Source organism: Suillus fuscotomentosus (assembly GCF_016647785.1).
Source record: "Suillus fuscotomentosus strain FC203 chromosome Unknown F5891scaffold_2, whole genome shotgun sequence".
In the NCBI taxonomy this organism is placed as follows: domain Eukaryota; kingdom Fungi; phylum Basidiomycota; class Agaricomycetes; order Boletales; family Suillaceae; genus Suillus; species Suillus fuscotomentosus.
The window spans coordinates 1,227,607-1,240,465 of NW_024539514.1; the positions used below are offsets into that span (position 1 = coordinate 1,227,607).

The window sequence follows — 12,859 nt, forward strand, 5'->3', positions numbered from 1 at the left end:
GCACGAGTGGGCCTTCAGGAAATCTCTGGGCAATGGGTTAGCCCCTGGGACAAATGTTGTAGGTGTAGCTTGAGAGAGGAAATTTAGACCCGGCGGATCAGTCGGGAACTGGCGCGTCAGCGGCGTGGAAACGCGGCACTCACTTACATAACTAAGAAGTGTGGGAGTAATACATGTCGGCGATGCCATAACCAGACACAACTTGTTTCATGCTACATATGCATCCAAGTTGCTCTCATGATACATTTTACCAGTGCTTAGCATATGAACATGGTTTACCCGCTCTTCCCCATTTCTGGGTCGTCACCTCGTCGGAGATTTCAAACTATTACCTAGGCTTTGAGCTTTAAGTGGATCCGATGGAGTTTTCGGAATACGTCGTCCAGAAATATCGGTGGAAGGCGGCGTAAAATTCACCTAGTTGAGTTGTGACAGAGCGGAGCTGGGACGAGATATTTACATATGCGACATATGCGCTGGACTTTGACGATGATCGCAAGCTTACGGCTTATCAAGTTTGTGCAGATTATCATGATCATACAGGTGCTGCATACACTGCCAGAAGGGTCCAGCTCGGCACGAGTTAGGATAGTTGTAGTAAGTGCCTTTGGTTTGTCTTATCAGGTGCTGATGTTTCAAAGCTTCACATGTCACTTCTGACGGTCCATGGGTCTAGCTAAGCGTACGTGCACGTGGAACGGACTGTGTTAAATGGCCTGGCAACCTAACCTACACCTTTTCGCCTTGTGTTGGCTTGTGTCACATACCTTTTTTTTTCAGAATCGAGATATAGCTCAAGTTGCCAGCTATTACCATCTGGCGCAAAGTCTTATCATGCTCATCTAAGCTCTCACACTCCCCTCCATTCCACATTTCTAAAACCTGGCTTTGTTGCAGAACTGCTGAGAATCCCTTTAGAGAACAGAGTCACACGCAACGATCCTTCAACGCGTGTCTTGCTGCTGGTATTTGTCCCTTTTTCAGGCTAATATCCTGCCATATACATGCAGGAGATTCCTCGGCAAAGCGGCGAACGATGTCAATATTTTTGACAGCCTGTCTGTATCTGTTTGCTCTCCGAATTTTTTGTTGACAGTAAGCCAGAAGTTTGAAGTTATATTGTTCTTACCGCGACACAATGATCACCGGGCACCGATACAGCTACTATCGAGGCGCACATGGGAGCATGAAAGTGCTACTTTGAAGCATAGATGATCGCTAAAATCACATCCAGCCCATACTCGGCGTATATTCAAGGTCCCAACAATAGAGGAGGTCTATGACACTTTGTTCATCCCACAACGCCAAGTTTACCTACAGCTTCATAGCTCGCACTCAAGCTTTCTTGCTCAATATTCTATTACGATCCTTCCACAAGATGTTCCAGTTTCTCCATTTACCCTGGAGCCTATCCCACCTATTGCTTTCGCCACAGATTGCTTCCACATGCAAACTCATTCAATTTTGACATTCCAAATCCGTGCTTCTGAGCAATCACCCCTCTTGCTCAATAATATGCAATCTCGAATACCTCTCGAACACATGCGGCACAATGTTCAATTCTCGCACGTACCTGATATCTTCGCATGTTTTGCTGAATCCGCATGCTCACCATTCTTGCGACATTTGCCATAGACCGCCCGTATTCCAAATACGGAGATCCCGCGCCTGACTCATCCTTAGTCTTGGGAACCTTGCGGGCAAAGGGTAATGCTGCTGGTAATTATTTCGAGTCTTTCCATGTGCCACCTCCCGCCAACAGCAGTCTCACTTTATCGACAAATCCTCTGGTGGTATTCCATGCAACATGCCGCCACCCCCTGGTTTTCGTTTTGATGATGACACTTGCTTCTTTTATTAGTAGTACGGGATCTCTGGTGCATGTGCCATTGAAGGTCGCATCATGCTACACTAACCCCTAGAATGAGATCTCGGTGAAGGGTATAAATGCCTACCCGGTGCCTCATTCTACCCCACTCCCATCATGGTGTCTTTCATGCTCTCGAGTCTTAGCGTCCTCGCAGCCATCGGCGGCGTGTTGTCTGCGCCTCTTATGGGCACGGCACTTTCAGCTCGTACAACACCTGCGGCCCCCCATTTCGTCATTTACAGTGACGAGTGGGTCTCCGGTGAGACCGGTCCTCCTGCTATCAGCGAAATCACAGTATGTATTCATTAATGACTTCATTATCACGTAGTGATTATTTTTGTTATTTGGGATTCAGGGGTACAACGTCTTGTAAGTCTTGGAGACAAACATGAGTATTTTCGAGTCGCAGTCTAACTTTATTCAGTGCCCTCTCGTTCTGGCTTATCTCTGGACCAGCTGATCAAGCTGAAGAGTGGGTTGAGCTTGACAATGCCACACGAGCATCTTACTTGACAACATACCACGATGCCGGGATTTCTCTTATTGTATCCGCTTTCGGGTCCACGGATGCGCCTACGACTGAGGGATATGATCCTACAACCATAGCCAATGATCTTGCGGCCTTCGTGTTGGAATATGATCTCGACGGCGTTGATATTGACTACGAAGTGGGTTTCTCTTGACGTACGTTAGTTCACGACTGAATACTGGCATTGGAACAGGATTTCGACGCCATGAATGCTGAGAATGGATCCGCAGAAGATTGGTTGACCACTTTCACCCAAGTCCTTCGTGCAGCGCTTCCACAAGGTATGTTTACTGGTTCAATTATTGGTGACGAGGACGTACTGACAGCATGCCGCAGGTCAATACATTTTAACCCACGCACGTGAGTCTGCCTCAAAAATCCAGTTATTGGACCTGACTAAGTTTCGGCCTTCATCTAGCTGTTGCTCCATGGTATTTAAATCTATCGTATTTATGCGAGTCGTCCGGATTTATCTCCCTGTTCATAGGTTCTCCACGTCGTACACCAGTGGTGCTTATTTGACGGTCAACGCGAATGTTGGATCGTTAATTGACTGGGTAAGTGAGAAAACGAGTGTAATTTTTCGTGAGCTCATTCGCAACCTTACAGTACAACGTTCAGGCAAGCATTTTTTGACGATGGGTGATTTCATGATGCCGACAGATTTTCCGGTTTTATACAGTTCTACAATCGTAAGCTACGCGGTCCTGTTTCTTTACTAATTATTGACCGGCAATACTAGAGGGCACAACTGAGTACACAACGTGTACTGGCCTTATTACAGAATCGTCAACGGCGTGGCCAGGCACTTCACTGTTCCAGATTGCAGCAGCAGGAGTATCTTTAGACAAGTTGGTGATCGGCAAGCCAGCCACCACTGCGGATGCGACCAATGGCTATATGAACACCACCCTACTCGCCCAGTGTGTGGACATGGCCTATGAGCAAGGATGGGGTGCGTCTAATGTTTCACATGCTGTTCAGCAGGAGTTAACCATAGTTTCCAGACGCTGGCGTCATGGTGTGGGAGGTGAGCCCAGTTAACCTATCAGACGAATGTCGCTAATCCGTCGTGTGATACCAAGTTCCCCGATGCCGCAGCATCCTGGATTGAAGCTGTGCGGTCACTCGCATTCCCAGAATAAACATCCTTAAATTTTATATTATAATTTATTGCTCTGTCGTTCCTCTGAATTTTGAACTCAGTCTCTTGGCAAATAAACAGTCGAGGTATGTATTCCAGATGTATAGAGCATATGCAGCTACTACAAGTCAGGAATAAGGGATATGCAAGTGTCAGGAATTTAAAGACCGACAGTTTTCAAAGTCCGAATGAGAGATCTGGTGAACCCACGATTTGGACTGAAATTAAAAGAGCGACATGGAAAATGAAGGGAATGTCAAAAGAGTGGAAAGAGGGAAAACAGTTCTGGATCATTTATCCGTTATACTGTCATCCGTCAAATCAATATAAAGTGTCTATAAATCGGTGAGTCGGTGAGTTCGGGGCAGAAAGTTGAGCAGACTGACAATAGGTGAAACGTGGCCACCAGGATGGGCAGCATTATAGGCACCGATGTCGCCGACAAAGAATATTGTGTTGTCATGACTGTCATAAGCGATAGTCGTCTTTGCCTCGTGACCGTTGGGATTTACGTAGTGCACTTGAGACATGTTAATGATAAGTAGACTCGGACATAGAGATGGCCCACCATTCAGTTCATGACTTCTGCTATCGAATGTCCAAATAGCTGACTCGTCCGCATGATGCTGGTCCACAGGGACAGGTGGGGAATGCACGGGTGCTATGAACGATTTGTTATTAACATTCAATTCGTGACAGTCGTGCGGGCTCACTTTTGATGACTTTGCCAAAGCTGACGAATCTGTTGAAGCAAATCAGTGTCTAGTATTCAGGTTTTTTTTGTGGAAATACCAACGTTGAAGAGCCAGTGGCGAGGACGGCGTTGCTCGTTGTCCCGATATAAGAAGGCCCATGGGCGTCCTGCCAAAAGCTTTGTGAATTTTAGAAAACAAAAGAACGAGGAGGACCGTACCTGTATGTCGATAAGCCCCTGGTGAGATTGAGAAGAGGTGAACGACACGTGCAGGTCCGCGCTTGAGGCACCAAAGTTTACGCCATTTCTAGTTACAAGCTCAGCACATTTTTCAAAAAGAGGAACACCCAAGTCGGCGGGGGTTCTTACATTCCTGAGGCCCGGTTAGATAGGTGTCCCAACCGTTTGCCATCATGGCCCTTAACCAGGATTCGACCAGTAAATCTGAAAGGGTTGAGACAAACTCGCAGTGAAATTTTCAACGGACTCACGTCTTATGCGGAGCGGACGACGGGGATGAGTTCTCTGCTGCACCGACATATTAGTTTATAGTGTTTTGAGATATTGGTTCAGAAGTACCAGCTACTGTCGGCGTCCTTGCATAGCCAGGCAGAGCGCGACCAAACTTGGGAGGCAAAGGTGGCAGGCCACGAGCTAGTCGCTGTGCATTCGTGATTGCTGCAGCGGAACTACAGACGGAGAAAAGGAGTGCAACGACACAGCTTAGCACAAAAACCCGCATGATGGAAGGTCAAGACGATACCAGCCGTTGTGATTTTTTGAACCTACCTTTAATATATGATGGGAGTTTAAACTCCCAGTGTTTCCATGACCCCTTGCCGGTCAAAAAATGACAGAAGGACCTCAGGTACAAATTGATCGAGATTGCTCTGTCGATTGACAAGTCGACTTCTCTATGTTTCAACTGCCAGACTATTGATACACGGTAAGACCGGACCGACGAGCGGCTGTGTCCGAGGTGGCCTCATCGCGACTCGGAACTGGGCATGTCTGCAGGTGCTTCAGCTGGGCCGTAAGTACGGTAGCTCAGGAGACAGGCTGCAGGTACAGTGCTTCAGCTCCAAGTAGACCGGATCAGTCGCAGTGGCACACAAAGCGTATTATGCCAAGTGCAAATCACGTTCGGGAATGCGGGTTATGACTCATGATTGATACATGATGACGCTACTAAGTGTTGAAATTATATTTGATGAGTGCTGGCAGGAGTGATTCTGTGAATTTTCATGTTGTTGTCTCGACTCTCCAACCAATTTCAGTTTCTCGTAAATCGAACCTACCAACAGGAATGTCCGAGTTAGGCCGGTTCAAAACTATTCTCACCTGACTAGACCTTTGGGAAGGTGATAGTCATTCTCTCTAATGGTTTGGAGATATAGAAGTTGTGCCAGCACTGCGGCTCGCTTCTCAGCATATTATTATGATGTGGCTGCTGTCATAGTTTTTGATTGGTCCTTGAAGTACTTAGGTACCTAAGCCAGATAAAATGATCAGCATGCAAAGTTAAATCAACGTGACACACACTACATTCCATGCTAAATGTACCGCAGAGGACTGAAAATAAACCCGTCAGATTATTATATGCCGGACTTTGAAAAACAATTTCCAAATTACATCCCTACACGAAAACCAAACCATACGTAAGTCATTGGTCATGCATATGATAGATGATATCATATATTAGTATCAAACGCTGATAGAGATGGAAGTAATCGGCGAAGAAGAATCTGCACTCATTGTGGTGAGACTCGAAAAGAATATATCCATAGACGTCAACCACAACGACTCAGCTCCTTCCAAATCCGCGGATGAGTACCCCGTGGTATTATCTGTAAACCAAAGATGATTAAGTCATCATTGAGACCATGGGTTTTGACGTGGAAACATTCACCTTCATGCTCACGTCCGGCTTCGCGGAGTTCTACAATACATCAAATTAGTCTGCAACGTATTTTCGCGCTCATCCCAACAACAGTTAGTCTGGATCAGCACCGTCGGAAAGAGGACGGAGGACGTGACCGATGGTATGACATTTTGGTCGAATTCACGCCAAGCGAGTTGTGAACGACTTGCGACAGGGGAAGGTAAAGGGTAGTGCTGACGCTGGGTAGGGGATTCAGCTGGGTTGTTGAGGGCTTTGCATGTTCAGTCAAATATATAGCTAGATAAGTGGAACATACTTAATAACCTTGCGGCGAGTTTCATTGGCCCTCAGAGTGAGTGACATAAAAGGATCAGGCCGCGAGACGGTGATGGACGTGCAACTATCTGCAATCCGAGGGTGTGGTTGTCACATTCCAGTTCGGTCAAAACCGTGTGTATTGCCAGCGCTGTAATAGTGCAATTCAGTAGTAAAAGAATTTCAATGAAGTGTAGTACAGAGAAATCGGAAAGGAAGAATGCTCACCCTACAGTAATCTCCGAAAGTGTCTCTTTATATGCCAGGAGTCCGTCGACCATCGTTGTTCTGGACTTTCATGCCAATATATTGCAATGCAAAGGGCCCTGACATCGTTGCCATCCAAACAAGATGGTACAAGGTTAGTGTTGCTGGCACGAACTTGAAGTTGGTATCCATTGAACGGCGCTGGACCGTCGGACGACGGAGCGGCCCGAACCTGGGCAGATATCGGCGCCGCACGCTGAGATTATGTCAGCGGATATCCTAAGAAGGTCGAATCAGTTTACGGGGGGAGGGGGCGCATTATTTTTGCTCACAGGACACTGAACTTGAGGTGGTTGGTGATTAGATATTGCACCAGGATATAAGTGCTAAAATAGAGTATATATTAATATACGTCTTAATGAACAGTATAGTAGTGATCAGTAATAAATGGGTAAAAGCACTAAGGACTTTAGTGGTACAGTGTCCATGACGGTATCTGAATCATGCTATGTTCGGATGATTGATGCAGGCGAGGATGACAGTAGATGTAAGAGAAGAGTCACTGAACAGTGCAGCCTGATGGTTTCTCTGCTGCCCGTTTTTTGTGACGGTCAGGTTCATTGGGCACTGTGCCCGGAATGTGGCGTGATGAATTGTCCATACGATCATTGAGAGTGGCAGTCGTAGCATGGGCATAAAATGATTTCTTGTCGGGAACTGGCGGACCAAGTTGTGGAATCGTATGTGTATCAGGCTCAACTATTGAAAAGAAGGATTTACGGCCTGGTTCTTGACGGCTGGACTGGCTGTCAGCCTTCTTCATGCTACCGGCATTGGGGGCAGTACCATTACTTGACAATGAATGAGGTCGTTCTTTCGAGATCATATTCGGTGAGAGCTTAGAGGGTTTTCGCTTGGGAGTGGCATCATCGTGAGACAGAGGCTGAGGCATCGATGACGGCGATGCCAAAGGGGAAGACCTATTCTCTGCTGCTAGGGAAGAACGAGAACGTTTGAAGGGATTTATGAGCTTGTAGACGTTGGGAGGAGTGGGTGATGGTAATTGTGATGACGGCGTGACGTCCAAGCTTGGTCGAGGAGAAGGGGTAGCGAAGGAGACTTCAGAAGGAATAATCGTCGATGGACGAGGAGGATGCAACCCATTCAATCCATCGAGCGGGATACCAGCGGGGCTTCCTTGTTCGGCGTACTGTGCGTAAAGCAACAGTTGAGAGCGAAGGTCGCATGTGGGAGGAGCTTCAGGAGCACATTTTGAGTGAGTGATGAGATTACACTTGTCGCAAATGACGGCGCTTCTTTTGATACTTCCCATACACACTCTGCAGATCATGGCTACAAATACGATCAGCGAGACTAACCGGCTGCAAATTTCGGGCTCACGTTTCCCAAAGGTGGTCTTGATAAAGGAATGATCCATAGGGGTGAATGGGGTATTCTCCGGAAGCGAAATCGGCGAAGACGGTCCACTGGATAATCTGCGCCTTGGGGACTTCGATGGCTCCTCTTGAACCGAGGAAGGTGATTCGATTCTGTTGATATCCATAGATGCAAGGTGCACAATGTCAGTCTTTTGTAGATCAGTGCTAACACGCCGGAGAAAGGGTATGCTATCCTGAAGACGAAGTTCCTAAATGAAATCGATTGGTAATATCTTACATACTATCCAGAGACCCACGAACCTTGAGGGCATCCCAATTTCTCTTCAACCAGGGGTGCTCGCACAATAGCTCAGCATCAGGTCGCATCGAGGGTTCCTTCTGGAAGCATTGCTGAAGGAAGTCTTTCAACGGCTCGGAACATTCTTCAGGGATTGGCATCTCGTCCTCGACAATGCGGAACATGACTGCATTTACATCAGTCATGCGTCTGGAACAATTACCATGATCATACCTGTCATTGTGTTGGTGATATCCCCAAATGGCGGACGTCCAGTAAGAAGTTCGACAACTGTGCATCCCAACGACCAAATGTCAGCCTTTGTTGAAGCCCCTTTGAGCTCGATGACCTCTGGGGCCATCCAGTTCGGAGTACCAGCAACGTCCTTCTCTCTTTCTATAGCCTTCAGGTTCAAGGAAACGCCGAAATCCGAGAGCTTGATATTCCCCGTCTTCGTAGTGAGGATGTTGGCGGCTTTCAAATCGCAGTGGACAACATCGCAACGATGCAAGTAATGCAAGCCCTCGAGAATCTTGACAACGTAGCCCGCCACAAGTTGCTCGTTCAACTTGCCGAAAGCTTTGAGCATCTGGCCCAATGAGCCGCTTTCAGCATATCTAGATTGAGCTCATCAAAAGAAACATCCGACAAGATAATGGACTGTACTCACTCAAGAACGATGTTGAGGTATTGATCATCTCGAGCCATCCCTTCATACTTCACAATACTTGGATGTGATAGTCTTTTCATCAAGTCCACCTCCCTCATGAGCTGGGCAACTTCGTCCTCTTTCAGACCTTCTAATCGGATTCGTTTAACTGCCACCATTTGTCCGGTTGTCAGATTCAGAGCCCGATACACTGTGCCGAACTGCCCGCGGCCGATGCAATTTCCGAGTTGCTTATAAAGGTAAAGTCAAAGACCTGGGCGCTGGCTTGCATAAATAGGAGAACTCACGAAATGAATCGCGGGTTTCCCTTCTTCCTTGATTATTACGGTCTGTCGTACGGCGCTTCCGTCGCCGGAGTCCCTTGATAGCAAGTCGCTCGCACTTGCGTTCGTAGAGGCCACCCCTAGATTGACCATGCTTTCATATCGAGACCTCCGCGCTCTACCCAACTCATCAAGCGAAGTCGGACGACTGCATCTTCGAGCTCGATGATCTTCAACATCACTCTGGAAGCGACCACGCACACGGGGAGCATCCTGGTTATTCGTGACATCGCCCTTGGCAGTAGAATCGGGAGATGGTGTGGCACGAGCAGCATGTTCCCCTGATACGGCACGCGGGAAGGGGACAATGCGAGGATCGTCATCCTTTGGAGTCCCAGGGTCGTCGGCGCTATTACGAGGATAGTAAACCCCATTTCTGCGAACACCATTACGTGTACTCTGACGACGCAGAATGACTTTGGAGCCTGGTGAATTATCTGAACTGGCATCCAAACGAAGCACTGAATTCCTCGGCATCAGGACATCCGCGCTATGGGTTGACCGATGAGATGGCCTTCGGACTCTGGACTCTGTGCTGTCGTTGTGACGTGATGAGCCAACAATGGAAGGCTTTCTAGTCGGGGATACAGATAGAGGACTGGAACCAAGGGGCGCATCTACACTGTTCGACGATGTTGCAATTGGGACTGCTTGAGATGGACTTGGCTTGAAAGCGTCCAGAAAATCGTCGGGCCATTTGCCTTTACCGAGTCGCACACGATTCTGCGCGTCCGTTTCCCGCACCCGCGAGGGTCCTTTAGGCTGCAAACTCTCCTTCTGATGATGATTGGAACTCGACCCACAGGCACTGTTCTCCTCTTCCTCTGCGAGGCTAACCAGATCAAGTACACCTGGCTCGCTCGGGCGTCGCTCTCTCGACCGAGGTGCAGGCTCTCCACTACCCCGTCTCCTGCTCATCTCTTCTGTCATGAATGCTGCCACCGAGCTAGCCTCTGTTCGGGTGAACGAAGGCGCCTCAGAGCAAGAGGTCGCTTCAGTTGTGAAAGTCCTGATGGTTCCAAACTTGTTTTGGTTGCTGCTGCTCACCCGTCTGATGTCAAAGATGCTGGAGAGGGCAGTGTTATCAGTGAGATTGCTGGAGGTTCTTGACTGTCGTGGGGGATAGTCTGCATCACAGCCTGCTGTCGACAGATTGGACACCTGCGAAGTCGGTGATTGAGGGAAGGGAATGTCGAGTGGCTGAAGACTGGAGAGAGGGCTAACGCCACTGTCATTTGGAAGTCCAGTTCGAGAGTGCGCGCGAAGGGGAGATATAGGGGTTGGACATGGACTCGTAAGAGGGGGAACCTGGTGAATTTCATGATCGCTGTTACTGGCTGGTGTCGTGCTTTTATCAATGATGGGGACTCTCTTAGCTGTGCCAGCAGATGTTCCCGATTGCGGACTATCAGGTCGCACTGGGAGGAGCGTTCGTTCATGTGGACTCTGCATTCTGCGAACTGGAGAGGTTGGTCGTGGCAGCAGATTCGGTGTGGAAGAAGCGGCGCAAGAAATTCGCCGAGGAGTAAGGATCGTTGCTTGAAGCTACGATGGCACCTTTCTTGCCTTGACCCGCGATGACCTTGACACGACCGACTCCAGGGTCTTCAAAAAGCTTCATCAACGAATTGATGGTACATGCGACACGGCAAAGGGTTTCTGGGGTCGCCTGGATAAGGTCGTCACGATAGAAAATGTCGTCGGAAGGGACACCGTGTTGCGAGCATGCGGCAATGAACCTGGTGATGTTGCTGGTTTGCTTAAGACCGTCTTCACGGTGGTCGATGCGAGTTATGGCCCCAGAATAATGCTTGTTTATCAGCCTGAAAAGATGCAACATTAAGCAGCACACTAGTCGGAGTAACTGTCAAGGCTTACTGGCAGAGAACAACGCCATCTCGAAGGGCCTCGCAGAAGAGCTTCCTTTCTCTTTCCTCCCCAGCTGAGCTAAGCACCATGGAGCCAACACCCCCAGCAACCTGGCTAGAACTGGCACCGCCACCGCCACTCTTTCCCCAAACGCGTTCAAGCCTTATTAAGGGCTGCATGCGCACCTCTACTTCCGCCCACTCCTTCTGTGCATCACTACGTGCAAGATGCGCCGGTGCTTTCCGCAATTCTTTGCAAAGAAGCGAAGTTGCAGCACGTATAACCTCACGCTGCTCTGGAGTGGAAGGAGAGATGAGGGAAGCAGTTGAGATATTAAAGCGAGTCTGGGCGCATGCAGGCGTGCGCTGAGAAGGTGATGTAGCACGTGGACGCACGGTAGACTGAGGAGAACATGCTCTAGGCACAGGCGAGGCCGTGGGTCGGCGATGTACGTCAATGGAGCCTCTTCGAGAGGTTTCGCCAGACGCTTTTCGCGGCACTTCTGCAGATGGTCTTCGGGAGGTATCAAAAGAAGGTCTCTGTGGGGTATCAACAGAACTTCTCCGTGGCGCATCAACTGAGGGTCTCCTTGGTGCATCCACAGAAGGCATACGGGCTGAAGTTGACATCGTCGGTGGACTGGAGGAATTCAAGGGAAGATGTGATGTAGACGTAGATGCAGAAGTAAACCCCTGATAGGATGCGGGAGCCACAACTTGTTTAAGAGGTGTCCTTGCGCGTGCAGGACTCACAGCACGATTGGGAGTAGGACAGGAAGGTGGACTGCTGTGGAGAGGCAGGTGAGTGGCACTCGTAGCCACAGGCGTTCTGGACAGGTCGCCAAACCGCGCTCGGGAGCCAGACAGGGTGCCTGGCGGGCTCGACGAATCATGGCTCCGCCTAGGTGCGTCAACCGACAAACGTCCCCTGGGTGTAGAGAGTACTGGAGATGGACGAGATTTACCTGCCCGAGGAGAGGCTGCACCAGAGCGGTCAGGCATTACAGCGCCACTGCGGTAGTCATGCCGCGTTGCTAATGGCTGAGGACCGCTAATTTCCTTGAACTTAATGGGCTGAACGCTGGCGCGCCGCGTGCGATCGCGTGCAGGTGTGATGGGGCCTGTATTTGATAATGGCGCCATTGCTGCAGGTTGTGACGGACCCGACGGCAAATTTTGGGACGAGAGATGGAGAACTGGTGAAGACACAGATGCCTGCCACAGGGATGGGGTAGCAAAACTCGTGAATCCAGCCTGGCGTGATTTGGTGACTACATCCGCGTTATTACCACTGGCAGCAGGCGCTCCAATCGCGTTGGCGTGACTTGCGTCAAGGGGGATCGATGTCGATGTCGACACCCGTGCAGTCCTGCGCAGTCCTACCCTTGATTCCAATCGTCTCAGCATGCCGGACAGGATCTTATCCTTCTCCTGCCCTTTCACAGCAACGTGGATTTCAGGCTCTTTCTCCTTGCCTTTACCCTTGACGGAGACGGCTGCGAAGTCATCAACAGGTGGCAGGACTTTTGCTCTGGAACGTGTTGCGGTCTTCAAACTTTGCTCCAATGACGATCGGAGTCGCCTAAAAGTCATGGACCTTGTCTCAGGGATCTCTTGAGCAGAGGCATATGTCGAGGAAGAGGAAGGCTCTGGAGTACGGGACAATGCTTTCGGTGGCGA

At 49.2% G+C, this 12,859-nt stretch overlaps 3 protein-coding genes across 3 annotated transcripts; 1 reads left to right on the forward strand and 2 right to left on the reverse strand.

The window, feature by feature from the left end:
* Window positions 1-1,984: 1,984 nt before the first annotated feature.
* Window positions 1,985-3,576, forward strand: F5891DRAFT_1273592 (glycoside hydrolase family 18 protein; the record flags this gene model as incomplete). Its single annotated transcript, XM_041370145.1, has 12 exons — window positions 1,985-2,164; window positions 2,226-2,239; window positions 2,295-2,538; window positions 2,593-2,680; window positions 2,736-2,759; window positions 2,818-2,830; window positions 2,887-2,956; window positions 3,009-3,020; window positions 3,082-3,091; window positions 3,142-3,354; window positions 3,407-3,429; window positions 3,485-3,576. The coding sequence occupies 12 exons, from the start codon at window positions 1,985-1,987 to the stop codon at window positions 3,542-3,544; spliced, it is 951 nt and encodes a 316-aa protein (XP_041233456.1). The 3' UTR covers window positions 3,545-3,576.
* Window positions 3,577-3,611: 35 nt separating this feature from the next.
* F5891DRAFT_1169057 (uncharacterized protein) lies at window positions 3,612-5,128 on the reverse strand. Its single transcript, XM_041365478.1, has 9 exons — window positions 4,817-5,128; window positions 4,729-4,765; window positions 4,607-4,681; window positions 4,457-4,544; window positions 4,340-4,404; window positions 4,257-4,285; window positions 4,112-4,204; window positions 3,930-4,063; window positions 3,612-3,878 (listed from the first exon to the last, which is right to left on the reverse strand). The coding sequence occupies exons 1-9, from the start codon at window positions 4,977-4,979 to the stop codon at window positions 3,834-3,836; spliced, it is 729 nt and encodes a 242-aa protein (XP_041233457.1). The 5' UTR covers window positions 4,980-5,128; the 3' UTR covers window positions 3,612-3,833.
* Window positions 5,129-6,842: 1,714 nt separating this feature from the next.
* F5891DRAFT_218023 (uncharacterized protein) lies at window positions 6,843-11,037 on the reverse strand. The gene is made up of 7 exons (XM_041370948.1): window positions 9,276-11,037; window positions 8,989-9,218; window positions 8,553-8,923; window positions 8,342-8,505; window positions 8,043-8,289; window positions 6,974-7,994; window positions 6,843-6,920 (listed from the first exon to the last, which is right to left on the reverse strand). The coding sequence occupies exons 1-6, from the start codon at window positions 10,761-10,763 to the stop codon at window positions 7,201-7,203; spliced, it is 3,294 nt and encodes a 1,097-aa protein (XP_041233458.1). The 5' UTR covers window positions 10,764-11,037; the 3' UTR covers window positions 6,843-6,920; window positions 6,974-7,200.
* Window positions 11,038-12,859: the final 1,822 nt, after the last annotated feature.